Source organism: Colobus angolensis, unplaced genomic scaffold, assembly GCF_000951035.1.
Source record: "Colobus angolensis palliatus isolate OR3802 unplaced genomic scaffold, Cang.pa_1.0 Scaffold431, whole genome shotgun sequence".
NCBI classification, from domain to species: domain Eukaryota; kingdom Metazoa; phylum Chordata; class Mammalia; order Primates; family Cercopithecidae; genus Colobus; species Colobus angolensis.
The window spans coordinates 2293576-2310959 of NW_012117722.1; the positions used below are offsets into that span (position 1 = coordinate 2293576).

At 37.6% G+C, this 17384-nt stretch overlaps 1 protein-coding gene across 2 annotated transcripts in view; it reads left to right on the forward strand.

Annotated features, from left to right (window-relative positions):
• COL9A1 (collagen, type IX, alpha 1) overlaps positions 1-17384 on the forward strand; it is a 90165-nt gene that overhangs the window by 65836 nt on the left and 6945 nt on the right. For both annotated transcript variants that reach the window (XM_011957044.1, XM_011957045.1), the window contains 5 exons: positions 911-943; positions 5130-5276; positions 5475-5529; positions 7316-7504; positions 14080-14157. In XM_011957044.1, coding sequence (XP_011812434.1) covers positions 911-943; positions 5130-5276; positions 5475-5529; positions 7316-7504; positions 14080-14157 — 502 coding nt within the window. The remainder of the gene's footprint in view (positions 1-910; positions 944-5129; positions 5277-5474; positions 5530-7315; positions 7505-14079; positions 14158-17384) is intronic.

Sequence of the window (17384 nt, forward strand, 5' to 3'; positions counted from 1 at the left end):
CAGGAAAGGAATACAAAAGAGAACAAGTTCTCTCCACTGCTGGAGCTGCTTGGTTTGCAGGCTCATCATTATGGTTTTGACACAGACTAATGTGACTTAATGGGGAAGCTTATGTTTTGGTCTTTTGGGGTAGTGTAATAGAATTTACAGAAAACAGTTTTAGAGAGCTTGTAGGGCAGGAAAAAAAATCTAGTAACGTTGTTTTATTCTTATTTTCAGGATTTAGAGCTAATATAAATGTAACATCTAAATTAGTCAAAGCTTCCCAACTCTTAAGTAAATTCCTAAGAGGATTATTCCAGTTTCATCTTCTGTTAAAATTGTTCATTTTATAGGGTAACGTGATGTTTTAAATCATTGTTTTGTAGTAGAGGTAAGCTGATATGCCAACACGAGCTGAATTTATCTCTAGCATTAGTGGTAGGAAATTTTCAAGGTTTTTTTTTAAAAGCATGAAATCATACATATTTGGTTTAGTAGACCTTTGGGGATGACTTTTAAATATTGTTTGAATTACAAAAATGAAGTCGTCAGGTCCAAATGTCTGTTGTGTTTTATAAGAGAATGCTATTTTAGTATCTTTTGCCTTCCATATTTTTAATTCTCGACACCTAGCATTTGAGATCTGGATGAAACCCTGGGAAGCTCTGATTCAACTCTTTCATTTAACAGATAAATTAGCCAAAAGCTGGGAGGTTACATAGCTTACATAGCTTACAGAGGGTCACAGAGTTAAGCAGTAGAGCTGAGATTAGAATCCAAAATTGGAGTCTAATTTTTTTTTGCAGTGCCAGAGTTAATCTGTTCATGGTTTTCTATATTTTAGTAGCACAATAACTTTTAAAGTTTTTTCAGGAAATTATCAAATGCGAACACGTTGTTCTAACATAAATTTCTTTTATTGATTTAGGGAGATATAGGATTACCTGGCCCAAAGGGATCTGTAAGTATGGTGAACAGTAATGGTATAAAAAATTAAAAATATTAATAAAGCTGTAGAATATATAATGCTCAGCTTTATGAAATCATTACATAACATTCAATTCTTTTTTTTTTTTTTTTTTTTGAGACGGAGTCTCGCTCTGTCACCCAGGCTGGAGTGCAATGGTGCAATCTAGGCTCACTGCAACCCCCACCTCCCAAGTTCAAGCGATTCTCCTGCCTTAGCCTCCCAAGTAGCTGGGATTACAGGCATGCACCACCATGCCTGGCTAAGTTTTGTATTTTTAGTAGAGATGGGGTTTCACCATGTTGGTCAGACTGGTCTCGAATTCCTTACCTCAGGTGATCCACCCACCTCAACCTCCCAAAGTGCTGGGATTACAGGTGTGAGCCACCGTATCTAGCCAACATTCAACTCTTAAAGGACTTACTTTCATGGAAATAAATGTCTAAATTTGTACCTTACGTAATGGATTAATCCAATAGAAAAATACCTCACAACTGTGTAAATGAATTTACCTTTTGAACTAACCACTTGAAAGGAAGTGTTTTTTTTTTTTCCCCCATATTGTAAATGACTCAATGAGTGTTACACAGTAATGCTCTAATGTCCTCTCCAAATGGGTCATTTTTAAAGAACTGACTTGTGCTTTTTGGTGTCAACAGTATAACTAAATTTCATTGGCAGTTATGCCATTGAAAAATATTTCAGTAATTGTCTTAATCTCTGATGTGTTCTAGTTGGGGAAGTAAGATAGAGGAATAATGCATAAGAAAATATAATAGAGAATTATTAGAAGTAGAAAATGATCTTGTTCATTTTTGTCATTTTATAGAAACTAAACTGGTGTCCTTAGAGGTTAGATGTATTCAGAATTATAGAATCACTTAGTAGGAAACCTGAGATGACTTACTAATTGGAAATGAATTCACATCTAAAACAATTAGGAATTTAAGAAAGTATGAGGAGAAAAGATGAAGCTCAGACCTCAATCTCAAATGCCACTACCGCCAGCTTCCATCAGTTTCCAAGTCCTTCCTGTTTCTGGAATCTCCTCAACCCTTCTCTGTCCCTGTCCAACATATTATCCTCATGGCAGCCAATGTCATCTAGATTTTTAAAAAAGATAAAACCTCATCTCCTACATACCTAGAACTTCATCCATTTACAGTTCTTTTTACGTGCTGTTTAACACGTGTTCTGGTCTCCTCTTCCTCTTAGCTACCTCCTACTTAAGCATTTAGATCTATCCTCAGCTTCACTTTCTCCAGGAGGACCCAATCAGACTTGGTCACAATGCCTCGCCTTGGGCTGTCTGCAAACCGCAGAGATGAATGTTATTACTTTGTATTAACTTACCTGCCTCTAAAAAACACGTCTCAAGTTTCTAGTAACATTTTTATGCCTGATAATTTTTAATAGAAATGGTCGAAGGTTGAGAAAAATTTAAAGTAAACCTTGATTGAGTTTGGTAATAGAAATCCTACTTCACTATCTAGAAATAGAAATGTTCAATAGAAAGAATTCAAGCTATAACAAAAGAAAAGTTAATGAACCGTGCAGTGACAAGAATACATTAATTGCATTCAAATTTGCATATAATATTATGAATTAGCCCTTGATTCATCTCCTTCCCCACCTGTGTCTTACCTGACACTGCCCAGGTAATATGAGTGAAATTGAAGTCTACTGTCCCAGAATCAAGGGAAATTGTTACTAACACGAAGACTTTCACTTTCTTCATTAATTTCAGCATAGACAAAGTTGTGAAGTAGGCAATGTCTGTAACCTGATTTCTGTTTCAGTATACCACTCCTCAGTTGAGGAATTATTTCCCAAAGACCAAGGGTCCTGGCCATATTGGCCCTTAATCTCCTCATTAGGAAGTTCCCATCTCTTATTGTAGCAGTATTTCAGTCACTGCCAGCAGGATTATACATTCCGTCGTAGTCTCCTTTGTTTTCTGTCAGTTCTTCAGTATATTTCTGAATATTTTGTCTTCTCTTCTGGGTTCTTTTAGAAGTTGTTGGCTGCGCACGGTGGCTGACGCCTGTAATCCCAGCACTTTGGGAGGCCGAGATGGGTGGATCATCCAAGGTCAGGAGTTTGAGACCAGCCTGGCCAACATGAAGAAACCTCATTTCTACTAAAAATACAAAAAATTAGCCAGGTGTGGTGGCACACACCTGTAATCCTAGCTACTCGGGAGGCTGAGGCAGGAGAATCTCTTGAACCTGGGAGATGGAGGTTGCAGTGAGCCGAGATCGCTCTATTGCACTCCAGCCTGGGCACCAAGAGCAAAACTCCATCTCAAAAAAAAAAAGAAGTTGTTACAGTTTTGCACCCTAGGCACCTGACAATGTTGCAGCCTTCTGTATAGGATACCTTTTCCCTGTCCTGCTGACAGTCTTTCAGGAAGTCTTTTAAACCATAATTTCTTCATAGAAACTATTTTGGCAAGTTGACTTAGATGAATATCAATTTCTTTTGCATAAAGAGAAATTGGAAAAGCACATTTGCTGAGCTTTTTGGATGTATCTAGTAAAAGCATTGCTTCATCACCTTCTTCAGTTTAAAGTATTTGTTTGAAAGAGCCAGGTTTTCTAGATAAATGATGCATATGAAAAAGAAACAGGATTAAATTGCTTTACAAACATTCATATCTTGAACACTAGCATTCCCTTGCTGCCTCGTGTTCTTTTATCTTCTCATTCTTATTCTGAACAGCAGCAGTACATTAGAGCTATTCTGCCACAAATTCTACCAGAAGAATTTAACAAATTTTTAGTTTAACAAAAAGTGAATTAATTTGATCTCTTTTAAAACATTTGTCTTAGATGATTCTTTTGAATGCTTTCAGTGGTCTGCTTTCAGCTGAAAAAAAAATCTAACTTGTATTTGCTTTTATGCTAAGGAAACACATGGTTTACTTTTAACTTCTTTAATATTTAGATTTTTTAACTTCCTTGATACTCAGATAAGTTGTAACTTTCTTTGGTCAAGATTTTTTTTTTTTGGAGACGGAGTCTTGCTCTGTCACCCAGGCTGGAGTGCAGTGGCATGATCTGGGCTCGCTGCAAACTCCGCCTCCCAGGTTCACATCATTCTCCTGCCTCACCCTCCCGAGTAGCTGGGACTACAGGCACCCACCACTACGCCCTGCTAATTTTTTGTATTTTTAGTAGAGATGGGGTTTCACCATGTTAGCCAGGATGGTCTTGATCTCCTGACCTCATGATCTGCCCACCTCGGCCTCCCAAAGTGCTGGGATTACAGGCATGAGCCACCGCGCCCGGCCTGGTCAAGTATTTTAAATGCAGCATTTTAAATGCGGTATTTTAAATGCATTGATTTAGTTTAGTAATTCCTGGATATACATGGCATCTTCACATTCTCTAAAAAAAAAGTTATAAGGGCTAAATAACTTATGTTCTTGGAAATATCTTTATTTTATGCTTGCTGCATTAGTGATATGCAAAGTAACGTATTTTGTAGGAATGCAGGGGCTTTTGTGTAGCCAGAAAATGTTAACAAGCTTATTGAAAACTAGGTTACTCTTAGAAAGTGACTTAAAGTATGTTTTTTAAAAAAGTAGTATTCCAATAAAGATTTTGCAAGAATAACTATCCCCAAGAGAAAGATGATGATGATGATGATGATGATGATGATTATTTTGAGACAGAGTCTCACTAGGTCGCCCAGGCTGGAGTGCAGTGGCGCAATCTCCGCTCCCTGCAACCTCCATCTCCTGGGTTGAAGCGATTCTTCTGACTCAGCTTCCCAAGTAGGTGGGACAACAGGTGTGCACCACCATGCCTGGCTAATTTTTGTATTTTTAGTAGAGATGGGGTTTCACCATATTGGCTTGCCTGGTTTCAAACTCCTGACCTTGTGATCCGCCCGTGTCGGCCTCCCACAAATGCTGGGATTATAAGTGTAAGCCACCGCACTCAGCGAGAAGAAAGATATATTGAAAGTTAACTTGAACTAGATTTCTAAAGATGTGTAAGTTGTGTGGCATTATGTGTCTTCACCTTGCGGTGAAGGTTTTGTAACCTCTGAAAGAACAGCTGTTAGGATGCAGAATGCAGGAAACCCCAAATTTCATGTAAGTGTTTGTATGAGTATGAAGCAGGCACATTCTTTATGCTTAGCCCTGGTTTGATAGTGTGCAATTGTGTTCCAGGCAGGTAATCCTGGGGAGCCTGGCTTGAGAGGGCCTGAGGGAAGTCGGGGGCTTCCTGGAGTGGAAGGACCAAGAGGACCACCTGGACCCCGGGGCGTGCAGGGAGAACAGGGTGCCACCGGCCTGCCTGGTGTCCAGGGCCCTCCGGTGAGTGGTGGGCAGCTTCTGTGCTTTCCCTTTGGAGGCTCCGTCCCACAGCAGCAGGGCTGTTCTAGGCATCAGCTTCTCAGCAAGTTCTCTTGTAAATCCAGCCACCTGGCTCCTTGCAGTCTGTCAGTTTACAACTTAACAATGTTCTCTTTATGGTTTCGTGCTTAATCTGCCTTTTTTTCTTTTCTGTCACAGGGTAGAGCACCGACAGATCAGCACATTAAGCAGGTTTGCATGAGAGTCATACAAGGTAAATAAATCACAAGGGTTTGACTTTTTCCACCGTCAACTCTTGTTTCTTAAGATTTTATTCTTGTAGATATGCAAGGGTAAACAAGAGTGACCTTTTGTATGCCTTAAAGACAGAATATTTAGGGTAATATTAATGCCAATTCTGTTTTATCCAACTGTTGGCATCCACAATAGTATATAGTCCATAGCCTCAATGTAAAATATTACCTTTCTGGTTATCCTGCCTTTTTTTTTTTTTGCCATAGGGGTTAATTTATAACAAAGTTCTCTCTCTCTCTCTCTCGCTCGCTCTCACACACACACACATATACATGCACACACTTTTTTCCTTTGGAACACAAATTCTTAGTTGTCTCTCCCCTCCTTAAGACCCTACCACTTAGTGTGTACCTAGCACTGACCTAGGCTTTCTCTACATTTTGTGAGAAGTAAATGACAGACTCCATGCCCATAAGAAGTATAAGGACATTATCTTCATTCATGTATACATATGTAAAAAAAAATCAATAACCAGCATTTACCAAAATTATGACACATTTTCATACTTGTTAACCCTTGCAAAATTTATCTGTAGCTATGGCAATTGTTATTTGTTTCAGAATTGGTCTAGTTATAAAAACACACAGAAAATGAAGATATGCAAAAGCACCTTATAGCTGAGGAGTTCTGTAACATTGAAGCCTACAGTTAGTTATAGTATTCTGGTGTAGCTAACTTTGTCATGAAGAGATACTCTTTTGTGTGCTCACTAGACAGTCTAGTTTGTCTAGGAGACTTCAGAAGTTTTCCAGAACCAAATGGGAACGAAACATTCACTTCTATATTTGAAAAGCAATATAGGTCTCTTCATTGCAGACATTTTGTCCTGAACGTCTATTTTAGTTTTAAACATTAGATATCTAAAAAATTATGATTCGATGGAAACTCTTCTTATACAAGCAAATTTAGAATACTCACATTTAAACAATTTAAAAATGTTGGGTAGAAATTTGTTTCCATTTCATTTTCTCCTTTACCCTCTAAGTTTAAAAAACATTACATGAGAATATTTCCCTTAGAATGTTTTCATGGGGAGATTTTCTTGTAGGCCATGGCTTTCATGGGTGATTCAGGATCTATTTAATGGTTCCTGGAAAAGCCCACACAGTTATTAATTTTTAAGACTAACTCTGACCATTCCCAAGAAACAAGTTATTTTTAATGTTTGCTGTCTATTTCAAGCATGGAAAAAACTTCTGAGAAGGAGGATTTATAAGAAGCTGTGACTCCTGGGGATATTTCAGTTTATATATCTTCAAACTAAGAACATGAGGCGAGGTCTCAAATGGTGTCTGAATATTAATTTTGGACAATGTCTTTGGCTTTTAAAAACAGTCTGGATATCTGCTTCCACCTATGTTAAGAAACTCATTTTTCTTCCCATCCTGGGTTTTCAGATACCCAGCTGGTATTCAGATGACATCCTTCCAGAACACCATTCACCCCAAAGCCTTAGTTGAAGATTTTTGTAAATCCCAGTCCCTGCTACCTCCATTCCTGCGCCCTAACTCTGTCTCAGAACAACAGGGCCAAATATATCCAGGGAGAGCTGCATCAAACAGCACCAGCAAAGCTTCCTGGCAGAAAGCCCACAGAGAAATTATCCAACTTTATTCATTTCTTACCACCCGTTTTGAAGATCTGGTGACACATTTAGAAAAAAGGCATCTGGAATACCTCTCTTTTCATTAGAATAACTTTTATGTTTCTGACACTTCTGGGTTGTTTTGTTTATTCTCTTTTAGAGCATTTTGCTGAGATGGCTGCTAGTCTTAAGCGTCCAGACTCGGGTGCCTCTGGGCTGCCTGGAAGGCCTGGCCCTCCTGGTCCCCCTGGCCCTCCTGGAGAGAATGGTTTCCCAGGCCAGATGGGAATGCGTGGCCTTCCGGGCGTTAAAGGGCCCCCTGGTGCCCTTGGTTTGAGGGGACCTAAAGGTAAGTCATCTGCCCACGTGGAACCAAAGAATGCAACCTTTTTCAGATGTATAATCTGTATCAAGCTCAAGGAATTTATGTTTTACCAATTTCTGAATATCCAGTGAGAGAACATGTATTATTCTCTTTTACAACAGTGATGGTGAAGATTCAAAAACTGTTATGTAATAGTCTCTTGTCCCTGCTATACCACAACAGTAGACCAAACACTAGAATTAAAGTCCTGTGTCTTTTAGTACTGATCTTTTTCTATTACACTCTACCTCAATCATGGTTCAAAACAAAGATTATGGGATCTGGTAAACGATCATTTAGCTTTTTTTTTTTTTTTTTTTTTAAGACCCTGAAGTCATTGTCGAGCTCCTCTAACATGGCAACCATCCTTAGGATGTTTGTATTTGTTATTTAAACTAACAAAATGTGTTAATAGGACATAAGAAAAATATGAATTGGAGCTTCCTCCTCTTTTAAAATATCACATTGGATATTTAGTTTTGATGGGATTTTTTTCAGCTCTGAAATACAATCTAATGTAATTTCTTCTTCAGTATGTAAGATAGTTTGTTCCTTCCATTTTTATTTAAAGCAAGTTAAGCCCTTGCATCCAGTATTTTGCAGAAAAACGGGACTATGAGTGTGTTAGGTACTCAGCAGGACTGGTGGAGGAACTGGCTGCCTCATTTGGAGTTTGCTAGTTGAGGGGAGTAAGTATATCAGCTTGGAGTGTATGTGCCCTAGATAATTTACAGAGAGGACTAAATAAAGCAAGTAGTTTCTATGTCATGATGAGTGACTGACATCTTTCTGGGGAACTTCAGAAAGACATGGCATCAGAAACAAGAGAGGGATTTTTGTTTTCTTTTTTAAGTACTGCGGTGCTCCAATTAGGGATAAATATTATGGTATGAATGGTCAGAGGGCAAGCAAGCTGCCTTTTTGGATCTATAAATGAATTGCTGATGCAGTTGACTAACTAGACCTTCAGCTGGAACAATTTATTTAATTACTTTTTTTTTTTTGGTGTGTTCAGAGCTTCATGTTAAAAAAAATGGGATCTAACTGAGACCTCTTATAAGGCTGGCATGATTTCAAAGCTTTGGGAGGCTAGACAAAATCAAATGGAGTGCAGACTGAGGGTAGAGTTTTTCTTAAAGAGAACTGAGCACTTTCTTTGAAAGAGTCACGTACCTATTCATGTTTGTCCTGCTTTACTAGTTCAGGAGCTCATGCCTTAGGTGCTCTCTCTATGGTTAGTCTCAATTCACTCTGTAAATAATTTCTAAGAAACTCTACAGCCTTAGGTAGATTGTTGACTTCCTTGGATCTGTTGTGCTAAAGTGGCTGGATCATGATGACTCAGCCTTTCCTGAGTTCACTTTAGGGTAGTGGTTCTGAAAGAGCTGTCCCCGGAGCAGCGGTGTCACCAGGAACCTTGTTAGGAATGCAGATTCTGTGGTCTACGCTGGGTCCACTGAATCAGAAACTCTGGGCTCGAGGTCTAGCTGTCTAGTTTAATGGGCCCTCCTGGAGGTTCTGCGGCACCTGGCGTGGAGCAATTGCCCATTTTCCTACTGAAAGGAATGCGTTATAGGGCCTACAGACATCACAGTCCTATTTTCTTTGGTTAACAGGAAGTCTCCTTGGGGCAGAGCTTAACTGTGTTTGAGCCAGTCACAGAACTCTTCTTTAAAAAATGAAAATGCCAATGTCACTTGCTAAGCTAGGACAGTCTAAAGCTGCCTTTGTCAGCCTCGCCTGCACACTGGAATTGCCTGAGGAGCTTAAAACCACTGATGTCTGGATCCCATTCCCAGAGATGCTGATTTTATTGGCCTGGGCATTGGGATTTGAAAATATTCTCCAGGTGATTTGACTGTGCAGTGGGTTGAGAACCACTGGAAACAATGGCGAATTGTTTGGGGAAGATTTAGCATCAGTGACTTCTGGCTAGGTTGGGTTGGGTTGGCTCTAGCAGATGAACCTCAGTATGAAAGAAAGAAAAGTAAATTTCTATATTTGGAACCTGGAAAATGTCTCTAGCACTAAGTTCATTCGTCAAGCATAGCATGATCATATGAGGTATTTCCCCTTAATTTTTCTTCAGTATTCATGACATAATCTATAACATGAAGTGATATAATTCTTTTCTCTTTTCCAAAGGATTTTTTTTCTCCCTACCCTCCTCCATCCCTTTCTCATTATCAGATTCCTTTAAAGCAGTGTCTTCTCTCAGTTTAACTTCGGAGAATTTGGGGTGGAGGTAGGGAGGGGTAATTAAATTTTTAAAATCAATTAACACTGTCATACTTTTGGAAATGTATGATTTTAGGCAGCTGGATTCGATTCTTCTTATCCCACCACACACATTAATAGTAGTATTTATTAGAAAACATATAGCTTTGTAATATCCTAAGGATTACAGCTGAAATTTCCCTGAGAATAAACATTCCACCATTTGGAAACTTAAATTTTTAGTCATTTAGAGGAGAGATGTATTTCAGAATTGCTTGTTGGCTTTTTTCTCCATCCCTGGTAAAGAAGGGGTGGTATGAATCTTGCTCTACCATCTAGCCACTTTGAGAGCCTTTTTCCAGAGAAACTGCGACATAAATAACAAACAAGTTTTATTACGAATGCTTGAACAGTTCAGCCTATGTCTTAGTCACTGTTTTTCTCCTAGAAAATACTCTGAAGAACACAGTAGAACATTTTCAATAGGAGCTAGTAGAAATATGCCTCAAATCATAGTCAAAGCTTAGGTTATGTCTATAATTTTTCTGTTTTTCACTGACATGCTTTATACAATACTATACAAAAATGTTAGGGCCCAGGCTCAAAACCTGAGAGATATCTAACTGGCCTTATGTTCACTTGGCTTAGTATTACATTGGTCTTTTGTGTCATAAATATTAGTTTAAAATATTCACAGTTTGGATTAATTTTAAGTCCCTTTGAGTAAGGCTGTATATTTTTAGATATTTTAGTGTGAATCAAACAGACACTGCAATATGTAAATGAAGGTCTGAGAAAACACACGTGTCATGATTACGACTAACACCTTTCTCAGTGATAATCTGTTTACATGGAGATACAGCATCAATGATAGCTCGTGAATAAATGAAATAAATAGCAACTATATAGCAATGAGAATTTCCACCCGTTTATAATGAGCTGTTTTTCTGCTCAAGCTGTGTATTTTTCTCTATACATTATCTAAAGCTTATTTTACAAGCTCTTTATGCATATTTTTTGACTGAGGAGGACAACACAGCTGGACCTTTAGTTCCCTGAGCTGGTTTTTGTACATCTCAAAAGAAGATATGACCAGGGTTTGAAGTAGTAGATTAACCTTGTCGATGGAACCAACCTGTATGCCTGATTTGCTGCGGCGTGGCAGTTTGCCAAATAGGCTCTGTTTGGGAGCTCATCTTAAAACTTGTTTTTCTGTGATTGATAACCAAAGATATAATCACAACAAAGACACTGGTCTTATTCCTTGAAGCAACATTAAAAGTTGGTGTGGCTTCATGCTAAAATGTACAAACAAGTTTAGCTTTTACTATCAGTGTAAAAGCCACACTTTAATTTATAATGTTCATCTCATATCTTCAGAAAATGTGGCACATTTAGAGAGTCTGTTCTCATTTCCAGCCTCCAGAATTATAGTGATATGACACTCGAATTACCAAGGTAACAAGAATGCTTATGCCATTAGTTTATAAGATGTTAGTTGTCGTATCTTCCTAATATAGTAAGGCCATATTGATGATGAGTGTTAAAAAAAACTAGCTTATGTGAATATGAGTTCAACCTGAGTTCAGTCCTTCATAGTATTTATATAAATTTAAATTGTTTTGAAATGTGATGAAATGTAGTTGATCATGAAAACATTCACGTAAAGACATTCACAGCTAAAATCAAAGTATGGTGACTAAACATTCACTTCAGAATTAGAGATCTTTGACTATCTGAGTGCAGACGGTTATACAGATATTTTTTCTATTTTTGTTGTGTACATGACTTTGTTTTTAAAATTATAACAAATTTGAGTTAATGTTGAATGAGGCTAAGTTGATACAAATGTTTGAAAAAAATGGTATGTATAGAATTTATTGCAAGGTGCCACTGCATTTTCTAACAGCATAGTAGAATAATGATATACTACTGCACTACCAGAATAATGGGATAATGCCTTCAGCAAAGAGCAGCAGACACCATTTAGGACCAGTTAACTAATGCAACAGTGCATTTTGTTAATGAGCCAAGTTGCTGGGTTTGGTATCTTTAGAGGCTGGGATAATTAATGCAACTTTGTTCCGTCCTCGCTAAATCCCCAATTTCAATCAACTGTCTTGTAAATGTCTTGCAAATTCACATGGTTCATTGCAATCCACAGTATGTTCCCCATAAACAATGAGTCAGTAGTGAAATATAGACACTGTGACAACACACTTTATGTTTTTAAGATTGATTAATTTATATTTCATAATACTAAATTTATACAGTTCCAAAAATTAACAACGTATAAAAAAAAGTGTTTAGTGAAGTTTCTCTCCCATCCCTGCCTCCTATCTGCCTAATTTCCTTTCTCCTTCCCACTAGGTAATCAATACTATTCTTTTCTTACATATCCTTATAAGCAATTCTATATAAGGATACATGAATATGTATTTTTTCTACATCCTTTTAAAAATGAATCATATTGTTCTTTAGCAAGTGTTCTGGAACTTGCCTTTTTCACTGAACAGTATGACATGGAGACCATTCCAAAGAGCTTCCTGGCTATTTCTTCACAGCTGCATAGTGTTCTATTCTGTGGAAGTTCTGTAATGTATTTAACCTTTTGATGGACATAGATTGTTTCCAACCTTCTGCTATTATAGCAGGGCCACAGTGAACAACATTGTAGGTATTTCATTTTTGTATAAAATAGCAGCATACACTCCATCTCTATCTCTATGATAAATTCCTAGAAGTAGAACTGCTGGGTAAAAAATTTGGATAGCTATTGTCAAATTACCCTCCAATGGGATTGTCCAAATTTATACTCTTATCAGCAATTCATAACAGTGCATTTTTCACAGACTCGCTAGTATAAGTTTAATTGAACTTTGGAATTTTTGCCGATCTTATAGGTTAAAATAGCATCCTTTTTTTTTTTTTTTAACAATTTGCATTTATTTTGTTCTGAGAGTGAAGTCAGGGAATTTTTCATATTTTTAAGAGCCATTTTTACTTCCTTTTATTGACATGCCTGCTCATGTATTTTGGTTATTTATTTATTTATTTTTTACTGTTATGTTGTTGACCTTTTTGTATTTATTTTAGGAACTTTTCATATTTTGCATCTTAATAAAAAGGCCAATCTGAGGTCATAATTCTCCCTTGTTACCTTTTGATTCTTAACTTATATTTAAATACTTGATCTATTTGTATTTTATCCTGGAATAGGGTGTGAGGTATAGATCTAACTTTTCTTTGCTCACTTCTTCCAATTCCATTTACTGAATTGTTCAACTTTTTCCCACTTTAAGACACCACCTTCATTATAAATCCAAATCCTGTATGTATCTGGGCCTACTTTTTGGGCTTTCTATTCTGTTTCACTGGTCTGGGTGTTCAGAGACCAACACCACACATTTTAGTTGATTTAATATCTGGTCAAATTAATTCCCTTCATGTTGCTTTTCTTTATGGAGTTTTTGTGGCTTACTCTGGCTTATGTGTTTTCTATACAAACTTCAGGATCTTTTCTGATAAAAAATGGGTTTGTATTTTTATTAAGATCATGATGAAAATTCAGCTTGGGGAGAACTGGCAACATTTTATGATGATGTCATTTCTATTTAAGAATGATTTTCAAGTCTTCTGGTGTTCTTTAGAAATGTTAAACCTTTTGTCATGTTGGACTTGCCTATTTCTGATTAGTTTTATTCATCGTTTAATATTTTAATTGTTATTATAAATGGTGTCTTCTTTACTATGTCTTATTACTGGTTGTGTTAATATATATAAAATTATAATTTCAATATATTAATTTTGTACCCTGCCAGTTGACTGAATGCTACTGTTTGTAGTAGTTTTTGAGTTAACTTTCTAGAGTTTTAAGATATATATTCATATCTCCTGAAAATAGAGATAGTTTTAATTCCTCAAACCAAATGTTATATAATAGTGATAAAGTAGGTGTCTTTATATTGTTCTGATTGTAGTGGAACTAATTCTTGTGTCTTCCATTATGCATTATGCTAACTTTTGGGTTAAGATAGATTTATTTTTCATGTTTAGGAAGTGGCCATTGGTTCTTATTTTATTGAATGTTTTATCAAGAATACATGTTCAGTTAAGTCAAATGTCATTGCAGTATCTGTGAATATAATAATTTGATTTTCCCCCCTTAGATCTATTAATAGGATGAACTTGAGTTTTGCCTTGCTGCATACTCACTACAATCTAGTTTATGGCAATTTCATGACTTTTTGGTTTCTGAATTTTAGATTTGCTTAAAGTTTAAAGATACGGAAGTTTATTTTTATAGATATGTAGAAAAATAACATTTCTTTAATGTAATGCAGGTGACTTGGGAGAAAAGGGGGAGCGTGGCCCTCCAGGAAGAGGTCCCAAAGGTTTGCCTGGAGCTGTAGGTCTCCCAGGTGAGTGTGCTGTATAGCTGAGAGGAGGAGGTAGCCAAATTGGTAGCAAGTCGACAGCCTGAATTGAATAAACTTTTAAAATAATTGTTATTTGATCACTTAAGCATATTAATTATTCAGAATGGCTAGCATAGATTTTTCAAGACCAGCTTTAGTAAAGAATGATCTGTAAATCATATCTGTATTCTTTGTCAGAAAATAGGTATCAGGACTTGAAATACTAATTTCTTTAAATAGATGCTTCAAGAAAAATAGTGTCAAGGTCCAGGCACGATGCACTTGTTATAAAATTCTAAATACATTGGATCCTATCTATTTCTAAAGCAGGTGATAGTTTCCTGTTTTTTTTTTTTTTTAAATCTAAAATGCCAGAGCAGTAGGAAAATTAACCAGTTTTTAATCTCTTGCACAAGAAGTAACCGAAATTTTATTTTAAAAGCTTCCCTTTCAAACACCCTCCAAAACCCCACATCCACAAAAAAAAAAAAAAGAAAGAAAGAAATAAAGAAAGAAAATACAAAACTGAACATTCCTACTCATAACCACTAAGAGCCACACGCAAGCCACACATCACAGCTGCGTCAACTGAGGTGACAGGGTAGCCCCTGTGTGAAGGGCCCAGAGTCTTTCACTAGGCCTTCTGTTCTCTTTATACACTGGCTACCCTGTCACCAGAGTCCAGGCTGGAACACACTCATCCCTTGAGAAATGACTTACAAGCCCAAGCACAGAGGCAGCATAGCAGGGCCAAAAGCCAGTTCAGTTTAAGGGCATGAATGATGCTCAACTTTCCAGCAAATGCTCTCTTATTGTGACGAGGCAGTGGCTTAGGAAGGCTCCCAAAGCCCTAGGGGTCTGTTGCTGAGGAGAATTGAGATAATACTTGCTTCCACAATGCTTTGGGAAAACTTGGTCTAGGGAAGTTTAGGAAAAGAAACTACAATTTTCGAATTCTGCCGGAGGCTGATGTATTTAATCACAGCTATAATTGTAGCCAAAAACATCATTGCTTTCCAATTATCCATTTCATTGCTTCTGGGGATTGCGTTCTCATTAAAATTTTTTTTTAAAAAACATGAATGTGTGGAGATAACTCAAACACTGCCTTTCTAAAACTGATTCATGGGCTCATCAAAATGTTTTCACAAATTGATAAATTTTTATAATTGGAAATGGAAGATTTATGATTAGAAATGAAGGGAAAATCTGGCTTAAATGGGATTTAGAGAAGATTTTAATATGTGGTAAAGCTTGGATTCATTGATTGGTGTTTAGAGGAGAGGAAAAGGAAATAGAATTTACTAAAGGTGCTTGTCTCTGTCACCAGTGGTAGGAATAGGAAGTTTTGAGGCTGATAACATATTATCATCACAATTTACTTAACTATCTATATATTTATGAGATAGCCTAATAACTTCTTTTCTCATTTTATTGACAAATCACTTAACAGTTCTTGAACCAGTGACTTGCACTATTGGCAACATTTTCCTTTATTGAAAATGTATTCTGGTTTCTAGGGATCCTTACTTTGAAAAAAATCTGTTGGTGAGCCACATTTTCAATGTAAAGATGAGAAGATGGAGGAAGATCAGCTCCATGTGTGCTGTGTCCCAGACTGTCAGGAGTACATTATCTCCCACCTGCAGTAAACCATTTTCAGGAGCCGAGTTGACGGGGGGCGCAAACGGGGCGCCCAGCCAGAGGGGCTTCCCTGATTGCTTTTTAGAACATCAGACCATCCACATGTAAGCAAATTGTGAGGCAGGACAAGATCATCATCTGCAGCCCTCCCTGGGATCACTTATAAACAAAATGATTAATTTCAGCTGATCTTGGATTTGATCTTAAATCTGAATTGTTAAAACATTTTGTGCACTCCCTTTTCCAGGGGACTCTTAATACCTGTCCTTTCTGTTTTCCTTTTCCTTTCTTTCTTTAGTCAGTCCTTGCCCCTCCTTTCCTAGGATCACCTCCAAAATCGTCGCCCTCCTCTGATCTCTCCCCTCCTCTCACTTTGCTCTCTCCCCTTCAGCTCTGATTGTCTCCCATCCTTCTCACCTCCCAGCTTACTCTTCTTTCTTGATTTCCTTGCTATGGTTACTTATATCTCAACCTCGGTAGCCTTCCTTTTGTGGACTTTTTGCTACCTTTTAATTGAGAGGATATCTGACATTGTTTAGTGAAAAATCTGAGGTCCAGATTATTTTTCAGGAATATAGGCTAATGTTCAAAAGCACAGATGCCAGAAAAGAGGGGTCTGCTGCTGGGTCGTTTTCTGCACGTTGGTGCGGTGTCCTCATGTAGCACGCGGGTGAAAGCACCAGCTGAGGGCTTGGGTTTCCAGGTTGGCCCATGTTCTCTTGTTGACACCGTGCGTATGCTCAAGTCAGTCAAGTTCCTGACAAGAGCGTTTTGGGTCATTCTTCCCTTAAAGCTAGTACCCGAAAGTGGGCTGTTTGAAGAGTGGCTTCTACAATTCAGACATCCCAGGTTCACATTTTGACTCTGCCACTAACTAACTTTATGACATTGGGCATGTTACTTAATTTCTCTGCCCCTCAGTTCTCCCATTTATAAAACAGTGATAACAAGGACACCTCTCTGATAGTGTATTTCTGAGAAATAAAGAAACTCAATCCATGTAAATTGTTTAAGACAGTTCCTGGCTACAGTAGGCACTCAAGAAATGTTGGCTGTTGGTACTATTATTAATAAAGCAAGTCCACTTTTTGCTTTTTAAGGTGGATCAAGGAGAGCTGAGGGCAAAGCAACTGGACCCCAGTTCAGCCCTTGCAGCTTTTTTCCCTTGCTCTCGATCAGCAGTAATATATTACTCTTCTCTAAATCAGCACCGCCCCGATGCCTCAGACCTTCTCTCCATGAAAGTCTACTTCAACTCCAAATCACAAATGCAAAGTACTGGGTAGCAGTACATCATTTCACTGGTTAATTGTCCACTGAGGCTAGACTGCTTTTTATTTCTTGGTAGAGCTTGAATGTGTCTAGGAATGTGATTTCTGATCTCTTGCAAACGTATTATTAATAGGACTTTAAGGCCTGAGGAACCTTCAACCAGATTCTGTGCAGGGATTTGTCTGGAACCTTCTAGATAAATACACATCTCACCTAAAAGAAAGAACCTAAAAAGAAAGAAAGAAAGAAAGAAAGAAAGAAAGAAAGAAAGAAAGAAAGAAAGAAAGAAAGAAAGAAAGAAAGAAAGAAAGAAA